Source organism: Podarcis cretensis (assembly GCF_951804945.1).
Source record: "Podarcis cretensis genome assembly, chromosome: 6".
Lineage (NCBI taxonomy): Eukaryota > Metazoa > Chordata > Lepidosauria > Squamata > Lacertidae > Podarcis > Podarcis cretensis.
This window is the reverse complement of record NC_137175.1, coordinates 20,004,829-20,021,267: the sequence shown is the minus strand read 5'-3', so window position 1 is coordinate 20,021,267 and position 16,439 is coordinate 20,004,829. Positions and strand designations below refer to the sequence as shown.

The 16,439-nt window shown below is 42.4% G+C and overlaps 1 protein-coding gene across 1 annotated transcript in view; it reads right to left on the bottom strand.

The window, feature by feature from the left end:
• Positions 1–6,474: 6,474 nt before the first annotated feature.
• LOC307217854 (plasmanylethanolamine desaturase 1-like) overlaps positions 6,475–16,439 on the bottom strand; it is a 32,953-nt gene continuing 22,988 nt past the window's right edge. Inside the window, exons 3-6 of the mRNA XM_079979822.1 lie at positions 13,583–13,674; positions 11,659–11,803; positions 10,132–10,344; positions 6,475–7,609 (exon numbers count right to left, since the gene is read on the bottom strand). Coding sequence (XP_079835948.1) covers positions 7,488–7,609; positions 10,132–10,344; positions 11,659–11,803; positions 13,583–13,674 — 572 coding nt within the window. The 3' untranslated portion in view covers positions 6,475–7,487. The remainder of the gene's footprint in view (positions 7,610–10,131; positions 10,345–11,658; positions 11,804–13,582; positions 13,675–16,439) is intronic.

The following is a 16,439-nucleotide window of genomic DNA, read 5'->3' as shown; positions in this document are numbered from 1 at the left end:
AAACATAACAAATGTTGTCGTAGACAATAAAACAGCAAAAAGTACCCATATCCTAGCTAAACAATTTCCAATGAAATCATAAGATCTAAAATGGATGCAAAAAATGAATAAGAGCAACAACATACATGCACCTAAATAACACCCCAGCCCAAGGGTCTGTTTAGCAGCCTCAGCTTTTGTAACTGGAGTCAGTCAGGGCCCCAAACAGTCAGCCTCAAACTTTCTCAAGTCCTGGATAAATTGAGAGTTTAATAGTGGACTTGTACGCATATTTACTCAGAAATAGGATTCACTTTATTCAATTATTAGACTTACTCCCAGGTTCAGTATGCACTGAGTTGCACTCTCAAGCCACTGCCTAAGAATAAATCAAAGGTGCAAGTCAGGCAATATAATCAAATTAAAACTTTGTAGAGGGCTTTCCATTTACTCCAGTGATATAGATTGTACCTATGCAAATATATCTTGTTGGTTATTTAAGTGCTCATCAAACAAGCAACTGTGCTATTCCTGGTCTATAGTCAACATTTACTCTAACCACTAAACCCCATTGCCTGTCAAGCTTGATGTGATGGTGAGACAGTGAGAAAAATGTGACTGCTTCAGAGTTAAACCTCACCTGCCACAAAGCGTGTACTGTTCAGGTTTCTGTATTTGTCAAAGGAGTCGATTTCCTTGAATTTGAAACACACCGTTCATTTTAAAAACTTGATGTGTGTATTATTCAGGCCTCTGTATCCAGACCTCAGGACTTGCTCCAAGCTCCACCTGTCACTGCCACTGCTCCATGCCCCCTTCAACCGCTTTTGCCTTGCTGGAATGTGTTCTTGGACTGCGATAATGCTTCTTGCTTGAATGGAGACATGAATGTGTAGAAACCTCTGACTTCTCCATGGCTGGAATGCAGCCTGCTATACAAGTCATGTGTTCTGCCCATGCACTAGCATGTAGCCTATGGAAAGGTATGTAGTTAAGGACAGAAGATCCCAGGCCTTTCTTTCCAACTTCGCTGACAGTAAACTAAGATGATGGAGGCCACAATCCCAGGAGAAGATCCCTTGCCAAGCATCTTTAAACAAGCGTGCTGTTGCACTGCTCTGCTGGTTCCAAAGGGGCTTTGTACAAGCAAACTTGCCAATGCACTGAGCTCAGAGTCTAGTTCTTTCTGCCTAGTTTTCCTAAACTCTAATCCAGAGGCAATAGGATTCCATGGCCTACACACGTTGACACCTTGACCCTAAACACACACCTTGATATGCATATAGTAGAGCCAAGCACTTGCAAGGTAAGAGCGTCTTGATGATTTCCACCTTGAAAACATATGCATGAATATCTTCATCTGGAAGATCTGTATCTAAAATGGTGTATATGAAAATATTGACAGACCAAAGTGAAGGTGAACGGTTTAAAATGCCCAAATGTGGGAAGTGTTGAAGGCAGCGTTAATTTAGAAACACTTCACACAGAAATTATTCCCCCCCCCCACACTACATTCATGACTCCTTGCTAAATCTTTCTCCCATAGATCAATTGATTAAATGTTTTTTTCACATCATGGGCATGATCCAAAAAGCTGCACAGCTACTTAAATGCAGCAAAAGAGACTGTGGGTAGTACCTGACAAAATTATACTTGGATCAGAGCCATTACTTAATTTTAGCCATATTAGTCAGCAAATATCAGCAAAGGAGCACATTGCAGCAGTTTTATCCTTGCGAGCTGCTGCTAAGATGTCTTGCCCTGAAGGAATTTAATACCAAAATGTCTTAGGTACAACAATTTTTAAAGAACCTGCTCTGTTCCGCCCCCGCCCCCGCCTCCTCCCTTTTTTTGGGTGGGGGGAGATTCCATTCTGAGTGTGACTTAGTTGGATATGATTGGGCCTCTATTTCTCAAACATTATTTATACTGCAAACCATTTTTGGAACTAAGGAGCCGAAAAAGGCAATCTCTTTTTATACGTGACTGCCGCAGCTAGAGTTGTATATGCGACAAAATGGAAAGAAAAAAAGAGGTACCCAGGAAAAAAAATTGGCAGAATAAAACGATAGAATACACAGAATTAGTAACTATGACTGTGAAATTAAGAAATATGGATGAGTCACAGATAAGAGATGAGTGGAAGTGTTTTGGAGAGTATCTTAGAGGGTACAACTGTCAATATAACCTTCTGAGCAGCAGATAGCACTATATAAAGGAATATTTGAGATGAAAAAGATTGGAATAATAGCATATGCAGCCGACGAGACTACCTAGAATGCCATGAAGAGATGGAATGGTAAGTCTGAGCAAAAGGGATAAATGATGGATACTGTATGATGTATATATAAATTGTAAAAACACATGAACAAAAAATAAAAACAATGAAACTAAGGAGACTTTATGAGGCCATTTATGATATAGTGAGTGCGTGCAGGAGGAGGAAGAAAAACAAGAATTCAAAGAGAAAGAGAAAACCCTACCCTTTCCAAACCCTTTTGCACCTAGTTGGATACTTAACCTTTAATGTAGTCGTTGCAATATCCAACTATGGCCGGCAGGAGTCCCTGTTCACCTAAGGAACGGTAAGAGACAATGACAAAATGTATCTATAGCATGACTGATGCCAAAGTTGCAGCTGTACCGCCCGCAGTCCCAGATCTCCGATGTTAAGAATGACGAGATTGTGTTAAACGACCAACAAGTAAAGCGATCCACTTTAAAAGCCATTTATCCCCTCCAAAGAGAGTTGGAGGATGAAAACCAGACAGCAAGTTTGATATAAATCAAACTGATTTTCATTAAACGATTTCTAAAAGGGATACTGCAAATACCGTTCCTACTCTCCTTTTGACAAAATAAGAGTGCCTACTCAGTGGCGTAGCGTGGGGGTGCAGGGGGGGGCTGGCCGCACCAGGCGCAGCATCTGGGGGTTAGGGTTAGGGGGCGCAAATTACTTGCCTTGCCCCGGGTGCTGACAACCCACGCTACGCCACTGTGCCTACTTCCACATTTATAATGAATGTTCTCATTATGGTGGTAAGGTATTTTATTCCTTATATAGAGTTGGAGGAATAGGGTCTTTTTTGGGGGGGGGGGGTTGCTCCCAGATCCATCCTTGTCACTAGAAGTCCACATGGCTGCAGCAGCAAGGAGAACCTATTTTCAGGTCCATAACTGGTTCCCAAGTTATGGCTGTCTGTGAATCGTGATAACTTGTCCACTTTTGCATGCAACAGGAACCACCTGTCTTGTGTCCTGAAATGTAGTCTACATGGGGCTACCCTGGAAGACAGCCCAGAAACTGCAGCTGGTGCAGAATGCTGTTGTCAGGGTCCACGTCTGGGACTTTTGATGCTTTGCCACATTGCACTTACTTTGTAGGATCACTGTTTGCTTCTATGCTACAGGGCTCGATTTAAGGTGTTTGACATACGAAAAGCCTCATCAACTTGGGACCTAAAAGGTGCCTTTCCTTGTATCAGCCAGCCAAGGTTCTAGGATTGGCGGAGGGGACCCTCCTTGTCCCACTGGCAAGTACCACTCTGTGTGGGGATGTGAAATTCTTATAACGTGACCTTACAACTCTTTGTAGCACCATATTCATTTTGCATGTTTTTTAAAAAAGGGGGGGGGGGAAACCTTATCACCTTTTGGCCCTCCAGACTTAGGAGTTGCCTTACTCTGGAATTCCCTCACCCTGGAGGCATGGATGATTATATTTTCAATGTGTTTCTGTTGCTTAATTAAAACATTTCTGTTCTCACAGGCTTTTTGAAGCTCTAGTTATATCTGCATTCGGTTTTCTATATTTTTGCTGCTTCCTGATATTATCTGTATTCCCTTTCTGTTGTTGTCCTGCTTTTGTTGTTAACAATCACCTTGGGACTTACACCTTGTAGTGAAAAGTGGTTTATGGATTTAATAAATAAAAATGCTTCTGACAAAAATATGCAAATGGACAGAGACTTATAAACAGGTAGTTCAGTTTATTATCTTTTAATGGACTACAGGGCACAGCTTATCCCCAGGCGGGTATGTTTAGCCCGAATAAGCAGAGACTTAGAGGAGATACGATTGGCATCTTCAAATATCTAAAGAGCAATCACCTAGAAGATGGAGCAAGTTTCTTTTCTCTTGCTCTGGAGGGTAGGACCCAAACATTCAACAGCTTCTAAGTTACCAGAATGGAGATTCCTATTTAACATCACAAAGAACTTTCTGACAGCAAGAACTGTTCAACAGTGGAACTGTCTCCCTTGGATGGTGGTGGACTCTTCTTCCTTGGAGGTTTCCAAGCCATCTGCCATGGATGCTTTAGTTGAGATTCCTCCATGGCAGGAAGTTGGACCAGATGAGCCTCGGGAAACCTTCCAATTCCATAATGGTCACACACCCATCCAGGAATTGAGCATCAACAGCTGCTTTATACTGAATCAGACCACTGGTCCATTTAACTCAGTACTGTCTACACTGTCACTGACTGACAGTGGTTCTCCTCAATTTTAGGTTGAGGTCTCCCAGCCCTACCTGCTTCTGCATGCGAAGCAGATACTTCAATCCCTGAGCTGTCCAGAACATGCAGGGCAAGTGTTGACAGCCATCAGCCATCTTTTTATTATTATCAAATCATTTTAATTGATTTTCCAATAAAGATAGCCAATCAATATATCCACATCATAATCTGATTTAAAAAAAAAAACTAAAAAGACCAAATTGTAGTCCAAATTGTAATTATTAATTTTTCCATGCTCCCCGTAGTCTGGACCTCTGAAGCATATCTCCAAATCTTCAATCCTACCTCCTCTCATTGTTTTCATATTTTCCACATCCCGATCCTAACACTTTAAAGTTCTCCATCCCTGGCTCTACAATTCTCAGTCATGTCAAAAATCATATATCCTTTTGTCCGTCGAATACAGCTTTATTTGTGTATTCATATTTTTTCAACTGTATTTGCCAGTGCAGCTTTCCCTGGCTCCATTCCAGTTCAGGCTGTTGTCCAAGTCTATCATCTGAAGTTTAATGACATAGCGACTCCCAAGTTGTTAGATCATTCCAATCTGGGCTGTTTGATCAGTCATTTTAGAGACCCGTCTGGCATTATCAGCTGATGGCAATAGTAAATAATGCTTTCCCTTTCGTTGGGTCGTTTTATTTGCCTGGAAGGTGTGTTGATTATTATGACAGTTTTTGTAAATCTAAAAGTCTATGGTATTGTTTTAACATAGCTCAGTTGGTAGAGCCTGAGATTCTTAATCTCAGGGTTGTGGATTTGAGTCCCACAATGGGCAATGTAGGGGGTTGGACTAGATGATCCTCGTGGCCCCTTGCAACTCTATGATTCTATGAACTCACTGTTTTAAGGTTGAAGGGAGTTTGCTTTGTGAACTGCTTTGGTATTTTCTAACTTAAAAGTGTGGTTCATAAAGGATCCCAATAGACAAATATTTAGAAGGTCACACCATTTCTAAAAAGAGAGCGAAAGATATCGTGGAACCTGTTAATAACAGCAAGATGGTTCAGAAGTGGTAAAGTGTCCCAGATGCTACTGGCCTGCAACTCCCAATGGCCATGACAATCCGTCATGTTGGCTGAGGTTGATAAGAACTGGGAAGTCCTGAAGGCCAAAGGGTGATACAGTGGTGCCCCGCAAGACGAATGCCTCGCAAGACGGAAAACCCGCTAGACGAAAGGGTTTTCCGTTTTGGAGGTGCTTCGCAAAACAAATTTCCTATGGGCTTGCTTCGCAAGATGAAAATGTCTTGCGAGTTCCTGCGGGTTTTTTTTCCTTTCCCCCCCTTTTTCTAAGCCGCTTAACAGCTGATCCACTAAGCCGCTTATCAGCTGATCCGCTAAGCCGCTTATCAGCTGATCCGCTAAGCCACTAATCAGCTGATCCGCTAAGCCCCTAAGCCGCTAATAGCACTAATCCGCTAAGCCGTCAATGGGCTTGCTTCGCAAGACGAAAAAACCGCAAGACGAAGAGACCCGCGGAACGGATTCTTTTCGTCTTGCGAGGCACCACTGTATAAGTAAAATAAAAATAAAGCACAAAAAATGTACACAGTGCCACAAAGTGATGGAAAGGCTTGGTTATAAGAATGAAACCATAAGCAAATACCTCTATTTTATCTGTAAGTTAACTGCGTTTGGCCATCAGATTTATATTAAGAAATAAGAATTCAATGGGAAACTTGACTTAAATCAACCCACTGCAGCACAAATATCTACATTTCTAATTGTTCTGTAGAGGCACAGAGTTCCACAGATCTACCTTGATGGATTTATTTTCTAGAACACTGACTTTTCAACAGTATTCTGTACAAATCAAGAAATCCACTCACAGCTTCATGGGTTTTGTCAGTATCAGCATGATATATTAAATTGCTCTGTGATTTGTATTTGCCTGCTAGAGATGAGGTCACACCCTCAAACCACAACAAAAATAAAAATTGCAAGGAGACTGAACAAATGCAATTAGTATAATCGAACTGCTTTGTTATAAATATATTATATACATTCAGACCACATTAAAATATTAATCCATGTTACACCAAAAAGATTAAGGCTTTATAATATTTACATGAATGAGCAAGCACCTTTAAAAAATACACACCATTAACCTATCCCTTTCTAACATATAAATCATGTGCCCAATTTCCTAGAGCTACTTTGAACAATGATTATTGGAAGAGGAATCATACTGAAAGGAATCCCAACTGCTGAACACTAAACGACCTAACACAAGCATCTTTTATGTTTGGACACTTGCGCAGAACACGTTCTGCTCTTCTTCCCAGGTTGCTACCAAGTCAGTTGCAGGCTTATACAGCAACAGTCTGCTCAGATATCAAGGAAGTAAAAACACTTGTTTATTTCAGGAGACAGACAACAATAAGGATCCTTATCCACTAGCAGAACGAGACTCCCAAATGTTCTGTTGCACACCACATAGACTAAGACTGGACATGATAGCAAGATGAAGCAACTGGAAGGTGTACCAAACATTAAATGTATTGAAGTGGTGACAATTTCATAAACTTCCCTTCCCCTCTGGCTGTTGTTTTTTTTACATGCAGTTTGAACCTGCTCCTTAAAAACGCAGTGCTCGTCTGCTTATCTTCATTATTCCACATTGGTCTTAACCCTGTTTTCAAAGTGGTAATTCATGTTGATACAACACATTTTACTGTGCCAATGACATATCTTACTAGAAAATGGTGCATTGTCTTCTCCAACTAATGGCTTTTGAGACTCAAGGACGAAAATGGTCAACATCAGCAGATGTGGCTAACAGAAGGTGCTCCGTACAAATGGGAATTAGCCATTTGCATTTTCAAGTATTATTTTGAAGAGTGAGTCCTTTAACTGCAGTCTGTTAGCACTTTTTAAAAGCATTGTGCTTTAGTCCATTATTTCTTTACAAGTCTTTAATTTGGCTGATGGCTTTTTTCTTTTAAAAATATTGGCAACAAGTATAAGGACTGCAGAAGCCTGGCAAGAGTTTATTTTATTTTCTGGGCCCATTTCATGTCATCTGCTCTCGGTTTTTCTCCGGTCAGTCCTTGAATGATAATCTCGAGGAACCTCCAAAATCTGATTTTCTCAAGCGGGTAGTTGAGCCAGCCTGGAAAACGATAGAAAGGGAGAATACAGATGTAAATGAAGAAGTACAGTTGTAGATAATTGAATTGATTTGTTTTAAGATAGTCTAATAAAAAAGTAAAATGAAAGGCAAATGATTATTTGGGTCATTCAACAGTAGTGTGTACCCCCATCTTATGGAGGTTCAGGTAGAAGCAGGTCAACTAATGTCAATCCCATTACCTTCAATAGGATTGGCTTCAGGTAAGTGTATAAACAATTGCACTCTAAAGCTTTCGCCTATATGGGAGCTTTATTTTTGAAACTAAAAGTGTTCAACACAACACAAGTCTCATTAACAACATTTTTAAGGGCTACTTTCAAACCATGCAAACTGTCAACCAAGTTTGATTTAGTACAGGTTTTCCATACACCAACAAGGTTATTCAACTTTTACACACAGCTCCTGTTCAACTAGCATGAATTTGTAATTAGTTGCTACACGCCAATGAAAACTGGAATGCCAAGACCAATTTTGAAGAGGTGATGCAAAAGCAGCAACTGATCCCCTTTAAAATTGGGAACATATTGCGGTAGCTGTGTCAAGGGGAAAGAGGTGTTACTGATACACTCTGCTGCTCTCCCCTTGCAGGGAAAGTGAAGGACAGGAAATGTGGAAAGATAAACTTTGCAGTTAGTTGAGGGGACAGAGCTCTGGAGTAGCTCAACATCTCAAATCGGAACCTGGCCACAAAACAAATTTTAGTATGACAAAATTAAGAGTAATTTAGACTGGGCTGGAATGAGTGTTAGCTGTCAAAATACCAAATGCCACAAGCCATCAAATATAACAGTCCATTGAACATCAGGTGTTGAATATCACTGAATGCTAGCTATCAGATATAAACCCTGGAATCATGTGTTGTTGTCAAACATAGGAATATCAAGTGTCGAAACAATGATACCCAATACCATTTATTCCATGTCAAAATTTTCAAAGGAATGGGCAGGGGGGTGGAATGTTGGCTCCAATGGTAAACCCTTCGTCGTTTGATTTGCAAGTCCCAGATTATGAATGTCTTATGTGTAAAAGTATTGCTGTGAACAGTAATTAGGACTGCAACACAGATGTGATTTAATAAATGTAGGGATTCCAAACTTTCATGGGTAGCGCTCTGCTCTGTGCATCCTCCCTCATTCCAGCACCAGCTCCCTGCACACATTAAAAAGTTGACCCTCCAGACCCAGGCAAGGCGCTAGAGAGCTACCGTTGGATGAAAAGATGAGCCCCACAGTTGTGTGTACTCAAAGAAGCACTTTCTGCTCACAAACATTTTTATATACAGTGATACCTCAGGTTAAGTATTTAATTCGTTCAGGAGGTCTGTTCTTAGCCTGAAACTGTTCTTAACCTGAAGCACCACTTTAGCTAATGGGGCCTCCTGCTGCTGCCGCGCCACCGGAGCCCGATTTCTGTTCTTATCCTGAAGCAAAGTTCTTAACCTGAAGCACTATTTCTGGCTTAGCAGAGTCTCTAACCAGAAGCGTATGTAACCTGAAGCATATGTAACTTGAGGTACCATTGTACAGTCATACCTCGGGATAAATACGCTTCAGGTTGAGCACATTCGGGTTGCGCTCCGCAGCAACCCAGAAGTAACGGAGCATGTTACTTCCGGGTTTCGCCGCTCGCGCATGCACAGACGGTCAAAATGATGTCACACGCATGCGCGGAAGCGGCAAAACGCGACCCGCGCAGACGCGCTATCACATCTTATGTTCAGGATGCGAATGGGGCTCCGGAACGGATCCCGTTCGCATCCCGAGGTACCACTGTATTTACTTCAATATAATATATTCCAGGGTTGCTTACCAGATCATACATAACAATTTTTTAAAAAATGGGATAGAATTGCAGTGTTAAAACAACCAGAAATAAAGAGCCTGGGAAAAGAACAGTCCCAATGTGGTGCAACCCGAAGCTGATGTATATACTGAGTCAAACCACTGGGTCCATCTAGCTTAGCACTGTTTACATTACAGTGGCTCTTGCTGGGCTCCGGGGGGGTTTTGAATGCAGAGAGCATATGCACTTCCAGTGGGCAAAAGTGCCTCCTCACCATGGCAGGTGAACATCCTTGAAGAAGGGGCGCTCACAGCAATGACAGTTCTCTCCGCAGTCGCTGCCTGCCTCATTCCAAAATGGTGTCGACACCCAGAAGAGGCGACTCGAAAGAGATCTTAATGTACAAGCAGGCTCGTGTTGGAATAGCAAGTTGTATGATATATCCCCACTGACTGGTCCCAGTCAGCAGCTCTGTTGCTGCCCTAGCTGAAGTTTCAGATGGCAGATGCACAGGCAATGCATTCCAGTAATGGTCACCAATACCTGGGGGCTGAGCACATTCGCCCTGTTCTTTGACTCTTAACATTTTTTCACATGTTACACCTGGCGCCAGCTGGTGGGTTTCAGTTTTAGTTGTTTTTTTAAAAAAAGCAGAAAAAATAGAACCCATAAGCCTATAGTCTGCTCATCAATGAAAGAGAAGCTTCACTTCTATTTACCTGTAGTAATACAGAAATAAGTTTCATGAGGAGACACGTGATGGATCCGGTGGTGTTTGCGTGGCAGGATAACATGCCAGTCTTGCAGGAAGATAACCCAGCGAGGAAGACCAAAGTAGGTGTGAGACCACTTGTGAATCTGGTTTGTCAAGGTTCCAAATATAGCCAGGGCAAAGACGTAACACTCCCAAGGGCACGATTGGTGTAATGCTTCTAGAAAGGGGGGAGAAAAGGGGGAGCAGGATCTACATGACTCTCACTGAAATAAGCTGGCAATAGAAGGTGCCTAGACACATAGGTCTCCCCCTACCCCCCCGCCAAAAAAACCCAGAACTGTTTCTAAACTTTGGTTACATTTAAGCAGTTCATTGTACAACACCAGAATGCTTCATCAGAGGGAACTTTGTCTGATTCAACAAGCCAATTATTGACAAGGACATGTGTTTTTTACCACTCAAGACTGTATTGTTTTCCCATCCCACTTTGAGGCATTTGGCACTGTGAACATCAGGGCACATTTGCCATGCCAAGCATGAACTGACCTTCAAGATCAAACTGATAGGCACTTAAGTTCTACTTAACTACACCAGAAACATTTTCTTGGGGTGCTTCCAGATGGGCGGTTCATGGTGGGATGGATGCTCCCAATGCATGCAATTTTTTCAGTGTCTGCACAACATCTCTGGTGCCAGAGTATCGGCCCATATTCCAACCCCCATTTAATCTGGGGTTAAGCTTCCCAGGGAAACCCCAATAAACTAAAAACAAAAGCAAAACACTATTGCCCACAACCCATTTGTGCTAACTGATCAACCCGTTAACAATATCAAGCCCCATTCTGGAAGCACCCTTTTCTCCATCCATGTTAAGCTACTCATAAAACAAAAGAATTATGTTGGATGTTTAATTACAAGATACATCCTCAGGTTAGCTCCAAATAGGCTTTGTTTTGCTTCCAAAGTGGAAACGATCACAATATCTCAAGGTAGTTATCCTTCTCATTCTCCCTTTACTAGTGTAAGACTTGCTAGCAACTAGAGGGATGCTTTGGGCCACCACTTTGGCTTGGTTCACTCACCAGATGCATCTCTTAACATGGGTGTACCTTACAGATTACCTTTGCTTCTGCCACAGTACACACTAGATGAAGTGGTTCCTATCTTCTAGTATCAGGTTAAGACTAGGTTGATATAAACCTTGCAACTTACGGTTTAAATATTCTAGAAAAATATTTGAAATGGTGGCAAGTTAGTTCTCATGCCACTCTACTCCTTTACTAACCTGCAACTATTATTTCTTGCTCTGACACTATACTGCTCCACCCACAAAGATTAAAACTGCTGTAAACCACTTTCGGAGTCCTTGCAGGGGCTGAAAGGCAGTCTGTCTCACAGGTACATTCAGCCTTCTCAGCTGTTCCCGTATAAATAGCTTCATTCTGCCTGTCTCTTTGGAGGTCAAAGGCCTATTCACTGTACACCGTGGAAGCTGCAAGTCCAGTTTACTCATGGATTTATAGTCACTTACCTGGTGATAAAGAAACCAGTTTGTAGGCCATGTTTGCCAATGGAACTACCGTCAACATGCAGTTATCTCCATTGGTCTCTATGAAGTCATGTCTTGTAATTGCTGTTGGGTCAATGTGATGTTCTCTGAAAGGTCTGATAAAAGCCTTAAAAAGTAAATACAGAGGGTGGGGGAGATGTCTGTCAGTCTTTGAAGTCCATAGCCTGCACAAATTTTTACTAGATACCCCTGCCCACAAATTACATACGTAGTTAATTTAGGTCTCAAAAAGAGACCTACCAACCTGGCCTGTCACCTGGAGAGAATTCTCTCTTTCCACAAGCAGACAACTAGTTTATTTTCAAGTTCTAGGCCACAGTGACTTGGGTTAGGAGAACAGAGGTTATTCTCTCCCCATACTGAAATATGGTGGGCTTGCCTGAGGCTACGTTGGAAGTGCTGGGATGCAACACAGCTTGAACTAGAGGCTGATGTGTCTGCATAGGAAAGAATAGAGAGGAACCTCCAAGCTTCCTAGACTGCTCTTTCTGACCTAGCTTGTGCTGACCTTCCCCCAAGTGTTATTCATATTCATAGGTTGCTGATCTCATTTCCTACTTGCTTCTTCACCCTCACCTTGGTAGAGGAGACCTCTTTTGTGTTTCACCTGTTGCAATACAACAGCAAGAATGACTCAAGGCCTCTCCACCTGAGATAGACAGAACTTAGCATCTTTCCTGTCAAGAATGCATTTCCTGTAATAAAGCTTTCTTACTTTCCCAAACTCTGAGTCCCAGATTAAACCCAGGGTAGAGTGTGCTCCTCCAGCAGGGATACAGTACAGTGTTAAGGTGCAATTTCTGCTGGCTATTTTAATGCCAAACGCGCAGTGAACTCATGGCAGAGGTGAGATTTGAAATCAGGGACTCGCAGGTTACAGATAACTCTTAAGAACTGTTACTGGCCTGTATTCAAATGTTAGTGTCTGTATTTATAGGTACAGTGTGATCACCATGCAAGCGACTAGGAGCTGGCTTAGCACCACACACACTGTAATCTCAAAGTTAGCAATAGGGCATGTCACAGGGATGGCTATTCAATATATCCTGGCTCGCTCAACCTAGGACCATTTTAACCTAGGGTTACATGTCCTTTTTGCTGTTAAGTACACCAAGCTTATTAAGATGGGATAAAGTGGGGAGCAGGGAAGGAGAAAGCAAATGCCGTCTTTCATTAGTCTGATCAACAGAGAGGACACTTGCATAAGTCAGCATTACGACAGCAAAGAGTGAAGTGAGGATGAAGTGTTAGTACCAAAAGCAGATTGGTAGCTTAGGGGTGGGGGAGAAAGCACAAGCTGTGTACTGCAGATCTCAATAGCAACATTTTTCAATAACACTAAAAAGTCCCAAACCAGTCAGAAGACATTCTGCATGTGCTCCTGTAATCTTATTCCAAAACAATGCACATCTGAGTAAGTTGTTTTGATTTACGTTGGCACATGACAATTTGAACATTACGCTTTAAGACGTTTGAAAGCATGAGGTCCTGCAACTTTGGCCAGATACAGATTCCAAACCCAGACTTTAGGAATGTGTTTTGGGCTCACGGGGTTCCTCCTCCCTTTGCGTGACTGGATTCCCTTCTTCCCTGGTTTGCAGTTAACTAAAGTTTGCCATGAAATCTGAATCTGGCCAACCATGGTTACCGCAAACTGAGAAGTGTGAAAGAGAGAGAGTTGGAGGGAGTGTGCAAGCCCAAAGCATATTCCCAACAGCCAAATAATCGTTTAGATACAATGACTACAGTGGATAATTCTGAAAAGGTGAAGCTCAGGATTCTCAAGCTCTGCACTCAAATTCTGCCTACTTAAGCGATAGTGTTTTGTTCTATTACTGCCTGAAGATTATTGAAGTTTATTATTTCCCAAAATAAAAAGACAAACCTTTCCAACTATTGGCAGATCGACAGATCCCCAGGTATCTGCTCCCCAGTGCACTAGACCAGAGGCAAAATCAGCAGTAATGATTCCTGCAACTTTAAAAGAGAAAGGGAGGAGGGGAGAGAGAAGAAAAGACATTCGTGAGACATTCAGATCAATTTTAAGTATGTGTAAATGCTATTTTGACAGATACAAAAAGGGTGACATAGTGACTTCCCCCTCTCGAGACAATAAATCACTTCTGTGACCAACTCCCAAAGCACAAGAAAAACTACTTACCTGCCACTGCTGCATCTATTCACTACCACCTCTATCATATGCAACTTGTACACAAAAACACCTATGCTTTTACAAGCACTAAATGTAAGCTATGACATGCCACTCCCCACAAGCATCCATGGAATCTGAGGTCATTGGTCCAACTCCCTTTTCAGCACAGGATCTGTAGCACACATGCAATGGCAGCATCCCTGGCAGATGCCCACCAAGTCTCTGCTTCAGTCCATCCAATGAAAGAGGAGAGACCACCTCCCCAAGCAGCCTCTTCTACTGTCAAACAGCTCTTACTGTTGGGAAGCTTCTCTTGATGCTAAGCTTCCCTCCTATTTCCAGCCTAGTTCCCCGCCCTCTGAAGTGAGAAAACACAGATCTGCTCCATCTTCTGCATGCCAGCCCTTCAGGTAAATCCAAGTTTGCCATCACGCTCCCTCCCTCCAATCTTCTCCTCTCCAAGCTAAACGAGGTTCATTTTTTCAGCTGTTGCTCATATGACTTGGTTTCCAGACTCTTCACCATCCCAGCCTCTCTCTCTGGACATACCATAGTTGGACAGTATCCTCCTTAAAATGCAACACCCAGAACCAACAGCACATTCCAAATGCAGCCTGATTGACACAGAATAGAGTGGAAATAGAGTGATTTGGACACTATGCTCCTATTAATGCAGCCTGCAATTGCACTAACCTTCTTAGCACCTGCACTGCTGGCTCATGTTCTGCTTGAGATCAGCTAAGACACCTAGATTCTTTGCACACGTATTGCTGCTGAGTTGGGTCTCTCTCCACACTGCATTTCCACCATTGAAATTTGGTAGTGAAATGCAAGACTTCACATTTATTTCTGTTGAATTTCATGTTGCTGGTTGTGGCCCAGCATTCTAAACCATCCAACTCAATCTTGACTTTGTCTTTTATGGTGTTTAGCCACCCCTTCCAACAGCTTTCTGTGATCTGCAAATCTGTTAAGCATCCCCTCTGCTCCTTCACTGGAGCCATTTCTAAGGATGTTGAGCAGCACAGGACCTAAGACAAAGTGGCATTCCACCCAAGCCCTCCCTCTAGGTTGACACAGGAGCCATTTGCTATTAATAAAGCACTTCTAAAAGTTCAAAAAGCTTCATGCATACTTTCTCAGTAATCCTTATGGTATCCTGTAAGCGGGGTCTGTACTGCCACCACATTGCAGGGGCAGAAGGAAAGCCAAGGGAGTGCAGGGTCTGATAGAAACTTTATACCAAAGGCAAGGTCTGAAGTAGGAGCTTCCCAATTCAGTTTTAACTGTGCTAAACTAGCTCACTGCACTGCAACTTTACAACACACACTGCTGAAGTGTTGACGGCATTTCTACACCAGTGACTCATCTAACAGGGTAGGGCAGGGGCAAGAGAGAAAGATTAAATTAAGTCTACCTCTTGATCCCAACGTTAGCAACCTGACACGAAGTAAAAGGAATCCCCACAAGGTTCTGAAGTTTAGCTTCCAGTAACATTTGCTTGAGGCCTGTATAAAGCACTAGTAAACCAGGCTGCACAGTTTTCATTCACAAATAATGATAATGCAAGAGTGATCTGGTTACTTGAGTGAGACTGCAACAAAGCAGAGGAGCAGCAAGGAGAGCTGCATTGCAATCAGATTACGAACAAAGCACTTTGATTTGACTTGCAAGGTGTGGCTTGTTTAATCATGGCACTCTGGAAATAGTCAAAGAGCTCGCAAGCTACTGTGTTCAATGGCATTTGCAAACAAGCAGCCTAGAAACCAAAAAGAGGCTCATCTTGCGGGCATAGATTTTGCATGTTTTGATTAGTTGGGACAAAAATATTTGCCATGAAAGCTTCCCTTGGCCAGGACTGTGTGTGGATTAGCCCTTTGGCCCCTGACATGCTCCTGGTGAAAATCCCCTTTCCCAAAGCTGCTATCTGTCCTGGGTGGGAAGCTCCCATCAGAACCAGCTATAAGAGGCAGAAGAGTGGATGGATTTTCACCAGTAAGACTTAAGTCTATCCTCCCAATGCAACAGCCACTATCCTGCTTAGGGTGTTGCTCAGCAGCTATTTACACTCTTAAACATATACCTTTAATGCAATTAACATTAGGTGTAGCCTGGTCCCAATTCAATAGGCCAAGAGAGTGGTGTTGAGGGAGGCACTGGGTCCCAATATATCTTATCCTCTTAACAAGGGAACTCGTATCATTTGCCCTGAGCCATGAGCAAATCTAAGCACGTGGCTCACACAAATCACGGCTGGCGAGCCAAACTTCATCTTCCAATCAGGCCACTTAGATCAGCTCTCTTAGATCCCAGTTAACAGGATTTGGTTCAGAATTAGCAGGATTCCAGACAGCAAATAAGTGTAACAATCTGGAAGACAGGTCATTCACTTTTAGCAGCATGCCACATTTTTCTCATCTATTTGCAGAAAGGAATTCTTTTCTACATTAACACATAGCCGGGCAGGGGTTCACTTTGCTCAACACAGAGTGTACTACATCTCTAAAGCAACCATTTACATTCATAAAGGCTATCGGCCTCTTCACCTCCATCACAATATAAGCGTGCATGATTTCAACTGAGCGCATAT